The sequence below is a fragment of the Petaurus breviceps genome, unplaced genomic scaffold (genome assembly GCF_028583685.1).
Source record: "Petaurus breviceps papuanus isolate PSGF00001 unplaced genomic scaffold, PetGlider_PUasm1.0 639, whole genome shotgun sequence".
NCBI lineage: Eukaryota > Metazoa > Chordata > Mammalia > Diprotodontia > Petauridae > Petaurus > Petaurus breviceps.
In genome coordinates, this window is record NW_027186427.1 from 45,041 (window position 1) to 56,300 (window position 11,260).

General features: G+C 46.4%; 1 protein-coding gene across 5 annotated transcripts in view; it reads left to right on the forward strand.

Annotated features, from left to right (window-relative positions):
* The window catches only part of PDE6D (phosphodiesterase 6D), a 50,584-nt gene extending 39,792 nt beyond the window's left edge, over positions 1-10,792 (forward strand). The window contains exons 2-6 of one of the 5 annotated variants that reach the window (XM_069103705.1): positions 7,015-7,103; positions 7,955-8,080; positions 8,819-8,924; positions 10,243-10,303; positions 10,434-10,792. In XM_069103705.1, coding sequence (XP_068959806.1) covers positions 7,015-7,103; positions 7,955-8,080; positions 8,819-8,924; positions 10,243-10,303; positions 10,434-10,463 — 412 coding nt within the window. In that variant the 3' untranslated portion in view covers positions 10,464-10,792. Of the gene's footprint in view, positions 1-7,014; positions 7,104-7,954; positions 8,081-8,818; positions 8,925-10,242 lie in introns of all 5 variants that reach the window. The other 4 variants (XM_069103704.1, XM_069103707.1, XM_069103708.1 and 1 more) reach the window with 4 other exon arrangements.
* Positions 10,793-11,260: the final 468 nt, after the last annotated feature.

Consider the following 11,260-nt stretch of genomic DNA (forward strand, 5'->3'; position numbering starts at 1 on the left):
CCTGAAACCAGAGACTTGTGTCTAATGCTCCTTCCACCCTAGGCAGTGTCCTCTTCAGGGGACTTAGATGTTTCATTGACAATGTCCAAGGATTAAGGAGATTTTGTTGCTAACAGTGGGGACTCCAGAGGACTCTGTGAGATGTTCTGGGAAATGGGTGAACCAGATAGGTGTGAACTTGGGAAGAAGGGCTGATGAGGATAAGGTGAAAGGGCCTTCTTAGTGGGGTCTGGATGCTTCAGAAATGTACCTGAAGATCTGAAGAGCTCTTAAGTCATCTTAATTCTCTAACAGGCTGTGAGATTAGGGTGATAGAAAGTAAAAGCCTCATATTTTAAACAGTTTTTCCTCTTGCTGTTTGATAAAAAAAATCTTCAGTCAACCAAAGAGAAGTTTACTTTATTCCTTTACATTGCCATCTATAACATTCCCTGATTCAGTAGTCAGGTAGGATAAGTCTCAGACCTTAGGCTCTTTTCCCAGACAAGAAGTTAGTTAAGAATCCGTGTCTTAAAGGAGGCCTAGCTGGTGTTACTTTGTATAGTATGCCCCACAAAGACTTTTTTTGTTTGTTTGGGTTTTTTGTTTTTTTCTTTTTGGAGGGCAGGGCAGTTGGGGTTAAGTGACTTTCCCAAGGTCACACAGCTAGTAAGTGTTAAATGACTGAGGCCAGATTTGAACTCAGGTCCTCCTGACTCCAAGGCCGATTCTTTATTCGCTGCACCACCTAGCTGCCCCACAAAGACTTTTTCTAGTATTTGTTACCCTTCACTCATTGTCAGGCAGCCATGCCTGGGAGTTTCAAAGTATTTTTTCAAGTAAATTTAAGAAAATTTGATCTCACTCATGTATATGGGTTGATTGACTTTCCAGTTTCTCCAAAAAGAGTAGGGAAAAGCGCTAAGTTGTGGCTTCTCAAAATCCTGGTAACACAAATCCAAAATGTGAGACCACAGCATGTGAGAGAAAGCAGTCTGTGTCTTGAGTTTGCTGTCCTTTTTGTGAGAGCGGGAAGCTTTCTGTCTGTACAGTAAGCGTCAGGAAAGACTTTTCCATAGTAAGCCATTGTGTTCTACGGAAATTGGAATTTATAAATGGAATCTAAAGACTGCCTGGGCTGTGGAAACAGAAAGTGTCAGCTTTTGGAGGAGCTGGATACTGGGTTAGAAATGATGAAAACTGGGGGAAAGCGATCTCCCTCTCCTAGAGTGTGTGAGGAGGAAAACCAGGCATGGACTGATATGTTCCCTAAATTGGGCTAAGAGGGAGGACGGATAGTCCCCTATGGACTAAAATTCTATGGAGAAATCATTCCAGGAACAGTGGGGAACTTCAAGAATTAAATTACAAAGATACAAAAGGAAACAAGGGGAGGCAAAATGAGAGCTGTCTGAAGAGACCTATAAGGATGCATAGGGAGCTCATTAATATTCAGGTTGGGTTTTGTTTTTTAAAGAAATGTTTGAAAGATGGAAATGAGGACAGGTAGCAAGGTAGGGAGGAGCACAGCCCTGCAGAAATGATGTCCAGACTGTGAAGCTCACGATGAAATGAGGCTGGCGAAGGAAGCCAAGGAAGCAGCCATGTCTTAGCTGTACAGAGAGGAAGGTGGCTCAGGAGGGATGACACCTGGTGCTGCCTGGAAACAGAGAAAACAAAGGCATTACTCCTTATTCTGCTTCTGGCTTCACTGTCAAGGAGAATGACCTCTGCACCGGAAATGCCAGAATAAAAAGGCCTCATGGGGAGCTGAGACCCAAGCTTAGGAAGGCCATGGTACGAGAGCACCTGTTTGCCTCTAATGAATTCAAGTCACCTGGCCTAGATGAGCTACCTCCGTGGCTACGAAAAGAACTGGCAGTGCAGAACACAGGAGAGGCAGTGTGGCCCAGGCAGGTGTCAAGGTCGGCCCAATTTTCAGTACAGGGAAGAGAACAGAATCTGCAAGTTCTAGGCCAGTGAACTTCATTACCAGGAATATTCCAGAATGGGTTATCAGAAGAGCAGCATTTCCTCTCTCGGTAGGAGAGGTCAGGGGAGTGGTGTGCATGTTTAGAATGTCTAATACAATTCTTGTGGAAGAGCTGGAGAGGGATGACTGACCATCATACAGATAAATGAATCTGGAGCCATTTGAGCCACCACATTGAAAGAATAGTTAATTGTTTGGTGTCATCTCCAGTGGGGTCCCTCAGGGATCTGTGCTTGGCCTCGTGCCTGTTGCCATTTTTATCAATGGCTTGAATAAAGATACAGATGGCATGCCTATCAAATTTATAGATGACACAGATCAGGGAGTGGTAGTTAACACATCAGATGACAGAGTTGTGATCCAAAGAGAAAAATTCTTGGAAAGCATGGGAGGAAAGGAAGTGGACGAACCTACCGTGGATGAGAAAGCTCCTGGTGTTAGGCACAAAAGAGGAGAGGTGTCAAACTATAGTGAGTGGAAATGGGTGGATCAAGTGGGGGTTCTAAGGAGAGGGGGGCCATGAGCGTCTTTGTGGGTGGCAGGGAAGCAACCAGGAGAGAGGAAGTGATGGAAGATTAGTGGGAGGTTAGGGATGATAGAGCCTGGCAGTCACTGGAAGAAAAGGAATGGAGAGCAAAGACAAGCTTGCTCTTATGTTTGTATCTGCAGGGCTTAGCCCAGTGATTTATGCATCTTAAACTTCTAGCTAATTGTTTTTCATTCATTCATAAATGTTACTGCCAGAAGGAACCTTTAAAGCATTGCTAGATTACAAAGTCTAAGGCAAGAAACTGAAGACCTTCTGGGCACAGGTGGTGGCTTCATTACTACTGCCCCCAAAGACAAAGAATTCAAGAGAATGACAGATTTAGAGACCACAGGGCTAGTAGTTAAGAAAATAATGTTGGAAAATGAAGTTTTTTTCCCTCAACTTTTGTATAAAATATAGGAGTAACAGGCTCCTGGCCAGGAATGTAGTACTTAGTAGCTACATTTGCCTACAGTTTTGCAAATTCCATCCAAAGGACTTTAAATAGGAAGGGAAAGGGAGAAAATTGCCATGTCCATCCACTTGACACAGTAGCTAAATAACATGTAGAGTAAAGAATAAAAATAGACCCCTAGCATTTTGCAGAAAGGAGCTAACTACAAATCCTGTGACTTCAGATGTTTATACACACATTTGCAGAGTATATGCAACAATTAGTCCTGAGCAAGATGAATTAGAGATTGTAATATAAGCCAGTAACTTTGGCCTCCTTGAGACGTTGTAGGATGAGACCCATGAGTGTGAGGCATGGCTCTGGAAAGGCATGCCTTACTCTGAAGAAACAGGATAGAGGAAAAGGTGGCCAGGGATGCTGAAAGCATCGGGATGAGGGTCTACCATAGACGACCAGAACAGAAAACACAGTCGTGGGTCCAGGTCATCCTTTCCTTGTGAGCAGCTCAGCATTTGCCACAGCTTTTTCTCTGCCAACACCAGAGCAGCTGATGATTTCTTGAGTTACTTTAATGGTAATGTCATCCTCCAGTAAGATGGAAGAAACAGTAAGGAGAAGTTGTCTTCATAATCAGTCTTATTAGCAAGGAGGAACTTGTTGCTGGGGTGGCTGTCCTTCAATAAGCATTTGTTAAACACCTGATATGTACCAGGTACTGTCTCACTCTGGGCACTAGGAAAACAAAAGTTGAAAACATAAGGCCCCTGCCTTTGAGGAGCTTAAGTTCCTTGGGAAAGAAGCTGTATGTACACACCCGCATTTACTACAAAATAAATGAGATGCTTTAAGGGTTGACCAGTGATTTCCTGGGTGTAGGGAGTGCTCAGGGCTGACTTCCTTGTTTATGTAGATCAGTACCTTCTACAGGCCCAGACCTGGATCTTCCCTTGTGAATCAGCAGTGGGGTTTGAACCCAGCAGGCCACTGCACCACACTGCCAGAATAAATAAATAAATAAATAAAGGAGTTTGTTTTGGTTTGGTTTTTTAGACAAAGTCCTGGCAGCTAGGTGGTTCAGGAAAGAGGATAAAGCAACAAACATTTATTAAGCACCTACTATGTGCTGGGCACTGTGCTAAGCCCTTTAGAAAGGCTTCATATAGAAGGTGGAGGCTGAGGTGTGAAGCTTTTTAGATGAGATGGATCTATGAGCATTCGGGTACAAAGAACTGTGAATGAACGTCCTGGTTAGGAAGGCTCCTCATGAACTGGAGGGGTGGAGCGTGAGAGAGAGAGAGTCTCTCTCACGCACCTACTATGTGCTGGGCACTGTGCTAAGCCCTTTGAGAGAGGGAGGGAGGGAGGGAACTGGAGAGGAGATGGTAAAGAGACTCATAGCAGTGAACCCGTGGTGGGGAGTAGGAGGGTGGGCTAAGTGATGCTGCTGAATGTCAGGACAGCATTTGGTTTAGGGGACAGTTAAGCTTCAGGTGACAAGTTAACCAGCTAGAAATAACAGAGAATAGTACAAGGAGCTAGATAAGTTCTCCCAAAGAGGGAAGAAGAGAGGCCTGAGAATGGCTGTGGAGGGGGTGCTATGGTGGCCACAGGAGGGAGTGACGGCTACGTGGACAATCCAGTGACTGACTTCAGAGTAGTCACAGGGATGCCAGGGGCTTATATCCCACTGCCCTGGCCCCCAAGCAGTTGGAGGCTTCTCTTGCCAGGACACCCAGCATTGACTCCTGTAGGACAAGTATATCTCAGGGGGGAAAAGAAGAGGCAGCATCAGAATCCTTAGCACTTAGCTCAGTATTTGCACATGGTATTCACATAATAAGTTCTCTCTCTAGTCTCTAGGGAATCTGCCCAACTGAATAAAGGCCTCATTCTGGTCTTTCTAATAGCCTGGGAGTACCTCTTAGCCTGTCTGTCTAGGATTTTTCATTGTGTACTGTTCCAATCATACGTGTCCTACCTAAGGTCTTTACATCACCACTTCCAAGCAAGATGAAATTGATTAGTAACAGAAACGCTGGAGAAATGCTCAAATACTTTTATGTTCCCACTGGCTGCCTCCCAAGTGTCTACTATTGAACATGGCACAGGTCAGCTGCCCTGGGAGCCCTTTGGGGTTCAGTCCAGCCGACAGGACACAAATTCTAGCCAGAATAAACAATTACTCACACAAGCAGGGGAAGGAAGGTAGAATGCGAGACCCGAAAAGGTATGAGCTAGACAATACTCCATGACAGTCCTTTTAGATTCAGAATGATATTTTCCTACCTTGTAATAGTGCATGGGCCAGCAGGTTTGTTTTGAGGGGAAAAGGACCAAATAGGCCATTTGCGCAACATATACCTGACCAAGATGTTTGCAACAATGTCCCAATGAGTGGTTATTACTAAAAACGAACCAAAACAAACCCTCAAGGCAGCCTATTTTGTGTCCCTCTGCCGTCACGAGGAAGGTTTTTCTCGGAGGGAGCAGAAATCTGCATCAGTATTCTTTTCTGGTGCTGTGAGCTCTGCCCTCTGAGGCCAAGTTTATGCTGCTTCCACAGGACTGTCCTTTATTGGCTTGGAGCCACCAGTCATTTCTATCGCTGGTCTTCCTTCGTGTATAATCTCAAGGCCGTCGCTGTTCTGGTGGTTTTCTGCTAGACTTGCCCCAGTTTATCAATGCCCTTTACTCCTGGTCCAATTTGCCATGCAGAATTTTAGATCTTAGGATCCTACTTATCTTTTCTCTGAACCATTTTCAAAAATCTCTGATTTTTTTATCATGAATTCTAAGATGGGAGTGACCGGTCATCTTTTCTAAACGTTTCCATCTTTTCTAGCCAGCGTCCTAGTTCATCTTTGCTGTTCAGAATCAGGTCTAGAACAGAAGGCTTCTCTTGTCGCTTCCTCCGGTTTTGGGAGATAATATTGCTTTGAGGCAAGACAAGAATGTGTTAACTGCCCTGTTTTTGGCAGAGGAAGAACTCCAGAAGAAGCCTAGATAATTAACATTCTCTATCCCTAGCATCATTGGCAGTATGTCCCCAATGTGTTCCACACATTACTTAAAGTCCTAAGAAAATATCAGATGTCTTTAGATGACAACATTTTAAAAATTAAGTTGTTTTTCAGTGAACAAAAATCTATATTTTTTTTCTAAATTCCCTCACCACTGGGAGAAAAGAAAAGAAAGACAAAACCCCTGTAACAAATATGCATGGTCAAGCAGAACAGATTGCCACATTGACTGTGTCCAGAAAGTTTGTCTCATTCTGGACCCTACTTCATCTCTCTGACATGGAGCAGGTAGCTTGAGCTTGCTTCATTGACAGGATGGCAGCCTTCTGATGGAGAAAGACAACTGGGAGATTGACGGCGCCCAAGCCTCTACCATACAGTGTCCCAAAAGTCTAAGGGCAGATGTGCGTACCTGTCCTGAGACATTTAGGACACCATGTATAAGGATTATTTGAAGGAACTAAGGAGCCTGAAGAAGAGGAGACTTGGGAGGTCGAGTCCTAGGAATATTAGCTTGATGTGTGATTATCATGACCAAACTTGGCTCTGAAGAGGAGACAGGAGAATGTGCCTCACTTCTTTGCAAACCTGTGACTTGATCAGTGCAAAGAATTCCCTCTACCCTCCATCTCTTCTACTGCCTATAGTTGAAGGTTCTGGGGGCACTGGGAGGTCAGGTGATTTGCCAGAGGTCACACAACCAGTGTGTTTCAGAGGCTGGCTCTCTCGCCACTGATACATTTTACCCCTTGTGTCTTTTTTATTTCATCGTTTTGCTTTGTCGTTATTTCCAGTTTTAGTAGCCCCAGAGTTGGCCTCCATAATCAGGGATTGCTTGGTTGGTTTTCCATCACTTTCTAGCAGATTCCAGATCTGTCAGATCCATCTCTAGGTCTCAACTACATCCTTTGGGTTTTTTTTTTCTCTAAAATGCTGTATATAATCAAATCTGCTGTCACAGGACCTAACAGGTTGATTAACCAATGGAAAAGTAGCCAGTGACGAACTCAGCAGTCCCAGACCCAGACAGCCCAATGGGAGCTCAGAGGTGTGTTTTTCCTTAATCTTCTTCAATCAGAAATTGGATGAACCTTCGGGATGCTGAGACAGGGAAGATCCTTTGGCAGGGAACGGAAGACCTGTCTGTCCCTGGTGTGGAGCATGAAGGTAATTTCAGACTCTTTTGTCGGGGCTGGTGCGGGGGAGCCAGGTTTGGGGAATCTGAGCTCAGAGCAGGCTTTAGTTGGAAGCCACATAGAAACTGCACCTTTTCTTTCTCCTCCTTCCTCTCTTCTCACTCCCCTCCCGTCCTGCCTGACACCCAAATAGACAAACTCTTCCACTTGCCATTCTTACCAAAGTCTGGAGACCAGAAGCTTTTGGCTTCTTCCAGGATCTGACAGCCAGTCAACAAGGCTTTGTTAAGCACTCACCCTGTGCCCAGAATTGTTCTGAGTTCCAGGAATACAGAAAAAGGCAAAACAAGTCCCTGCCCTCAAAGAGCTTGCATTCTATCGAGTGCAGACCAGGAACGTGAGTGGGAATGATGACTTTGCTGTCATTTCCCTCCTGGGAAATCCCCAGCAGCCTCAGAGAAGGGCTGTCAGCAGCTCACTGCCACCAGTCTGGCTGGCCAGGAAGATCAGCATGTATCTACTAAGGTGACTTTTTAAAAGGGCCTTGCTTTTTTTTTTTCTGCAAGAAGAAGTTGGTGGTGGTGATATAAATGAGAAGGCCAAGTGATTGGCCGAGTGAATCTTTAGCCTTCTATGCTGCTTTCCTGTCCACAACCATCATTTCTTTGGGCACAGTAAACGATCCGTCAGCGTAAGTGAAGCCGTAGGGACAAAATCCTGATGCCCCGTTGCCTTTGGAGAGTCAAACAATCTTCTTTCTTTTGAAGGGGTGGGGCAGACATGCTCAGAGGAGCCCAGCTGATGTGGGCAGATGCCCCACCACATGATCAGGAGGCTGTGACCCTAACTTCATTCCATTCCATGTTCCCATATTCTTTTCAGCCCGTGTACCCAAGAAAATCCTCAAGTGTAAGGCTGTGTCTCGGGAGTTGAACTTTTCTTCAGCAGAGCAGATGGAAAAATTCCGCTTGGAGCAAAAAGTGTATTTTAAAGGGCAGTGCTTAGAAGGTACTTTGGCAATGACTGGTTTGAGGGGAAAGGGGGAACCCTGGGGAGCCAGAGCAGTTCTTGGGGGACAGTGGGGACAATGGTAAGAGCCCTGGAACCCCAGTACAACTCGTAACTGCCTTTTTAGCATCAAAGTCACTTCCCCTTTGTGGGTCTCAGTTTTCTCTCGTAAAATGAGGGTCTTGATCTGGATGACTCCTAGGGTCCCGTCTAGCTCCAGTGCCGTGAGCCTGCTTTGGTCTGACAGGAGCTCCCATGGAACGAGGAAACCACACCAAAATTAATGAAGTCCTTGGTGATGGTGTTGGGTGGTCAGGACGTCCTATCTATTCCTTCCACCTCCTCTCCAAAGGAAAATTGCTTGAATGTACACAGACTAAGAATTGCAAAGTGCTTTGAGTTCGACAAGCAAAAATGCCTCTTTTCACCAGGGGGCCTGCTTAGCTTTTCCCTGACATTTGTTACTGATGCAATATTTGATTCTTAATGGATGAAAAGGACCCTTTTTGTAGGGTACAGTGTGCTGCTGTTCTGCCAGATGAGCAGTGTGTGTGTAAAATAGTGAATGCTGTCATTCCAAGTGAAAAGGCCCTATTCTCTATCCCACCGACTGGGGGCCGTCTGCCCTGAGCAGTGGCCTGGGCTTGTTTGGCTGGGTTTTTAAAGAGTCAGCAAGGAGGAAGTCAGGAGCCCTTCCCCAGCACACCTGCTCAGCCTGGCTTCTCCTTCCTCCTTCAGAGTGGTTCTTCGAATTTGGCTTCGTGATTCCTAATTCCACAAACACCTGGCAGTCCTTGATAGAGGCAGCGCCAGAGTCCCAGATGATGCCAGCAAACGTCTTAACGTGAGTGGGCAGGTCTTAGGAAAATGGACTGAGAAGCAAGGATTCCTGGAAAAGCGGGTGGGAGCCTGGGCCAATAGGTGAGGGTAAGAGAGACTAGCAGAGGGCACTTTGGATCATTTGGGTGGGTTGTTTAGGTTGCCAAAAGGACAGAGTCTTCCTCCTTTGACCATACCTTTGACTTTTCTAAACCTCATCTGTCTTCGCTGGTATGGGCTACCTATGGCAGAATCTGACAAAGCCCTTACTCAGTGTTACAGTGTTTCTGAACTTGGGCTTGATGTCTGGGACTATCACTTAGCAGTCTACCCAAGGTACAGCCAGCCATTTGTTCAAAGACCCTGTCAAATCCTTTATCGATTTCTCTTGAGGAAGAATTCTTTCTCTTTCAGAGTCATTCACCCAGCTGAGCTGATAGGGGAGGCCGGATAATCCACCAAGAATAAGCCTTTGTAAAAAGCCATGTTGTGTTTTAAAGGAACCTTGGAAATAGCTTTTTAAATTATCGGTCCATCATATTTTGAGTTCCCAGTTTGCCCTTAGCATTGGTTGTGGGGATCAAAAAGCATCAGTAGCCTGTAAAACTGAAGGTGTGGGCAAGACAGACATTCTCAGTTCTGTTAAAGAGTCCTCTCTGCCCACTGCCTGACTTAGGCCAGACCTCACTTACTCATGAGGCCTGTAAGCCCCACCATGACTGGCTTGGCTAATAAAATTATGACTCCCTTCCTTGACCTCAGAGTCTCTTAGATGCTGGAAAAAGTGAGGTAAAGCCTGTGTTGGAGATGAGCAGTTCTTAGCCCGCCCCTGGATCACAGAATGTCAGAGCTGGAAGCGACTTCAGGGGTCATTTCACGCCTCATTTGGCTGAAATGGGGACCCTCAGACCCCACCAGGAGGGAAGAGAGAGATGTCACTTAATCTCTGTGTACCTTCCTCTCCTCCCTCTGCATAATGCAGGTGTAGAGTATATTGATTTGCCCCCTTCCCCTGCCCAGAGTTCCATCTTCACGCACGCACACACACAAGCATGCACACACACACTGGCCCAAGTCTTTGTGCTGTTTTAAGCTTTAATACCTTGTGCAGAGTGAGGGCTCCCTCCTCCTGCCCCTGCCTGGGGGGAGCCTGTAGACACATAGGTTGTGACCCTTTAGCCATCAGACTCTCCTGCCTGAAGCCAGAGTGAGCAGGCTGCTCCTGTCCAGGCAGGGCACATTGGGCAGGCCTGCATCGGTCGCCTCAGGCCCCTGCCTCTGTCCATTCTCTAACGCCCCCTCTCTTTTCTCTGCTGCTGCCTCTTCCCTGTCCTTCTCAACAGTGGGAATGTGATCATAGAGACCAAGTTCTTTGATGACGACCTTCTCGTCAGCACGTCCAGAGTGAGACTTTTCTACGTTTGAGAGAAGGGTGGGTGTGGATTTCCAGGATCTGGGTTTGGGGTCTGGGGTGGGGGGAGGGAAGGGAGCTGTTTGACTTTCCTCCACACCCCCTTTTTTGGCACCACCACAGACCTGCACCCCCGGCTGGCCAGCTCTGTAGAGGCAGCCAGCTGGTCTTTTCCCACTTGGTGACCAGCCCAACCTCCCCCACCCCACAACAGGATGAGCAGGGGAGCGGAGAGCCCTGTCCAGTTGTAAGCACAGTTGGATGAACACTGACCAGGAATGGCATCCCCCCACTCCTGCTCCCTCGGCCCCCTTGGCGCCACTTCTTTCTCAGCCCCTGCTTTTGAATAGAGTTCATTTTCCAGCCCCGTGTTTAGTTTTCATTGTTTCATATGTCTTCATACACTTGTAAAATAGACTGTGATATTATTACGTAATGTAATTAAAACCAATTTATGAATTAAAACATTCCTATAGTCCTCAGCCTGGCAGTGTTTTCATCTCCGCTTTTTCCTATCTGGTACCCAGTGTTTGCTGATGGGGATCTTTGGGAGAGCAGATTCAGTAGAGAAGTGGGACCAAGGGGCAAAAATGGAGGAAGGGGTGGCCATGGGACTTGTATGAGGAGGCAGAAAGGAGGCATGAGAAGGGATGAAGACCGGCAGAGCAGGGGCAGCACAAAGGGAAGGCTGGCATGGAGACGGAGGGGACGGAGGGGAAAAAGGTGTGTGTGTAAGATTGATGGAGCAGAGGCCAAGGGAGGTCACCATGGGGCCAGGGGAGGGAATTCATCTTAGAAAGGTGGAAAGCCATCTCTTCTCCCAGACAAAAGAGGAGCAGATAAGAATTTAATGAGCTTCAGAAGCCATGGAAGCACAGATTTAGAGCTCAGGCACCTTAGAGGTCATCTGGTCCAGCACTCCATTTGAAAAACAGAACTGAGATCTGGAG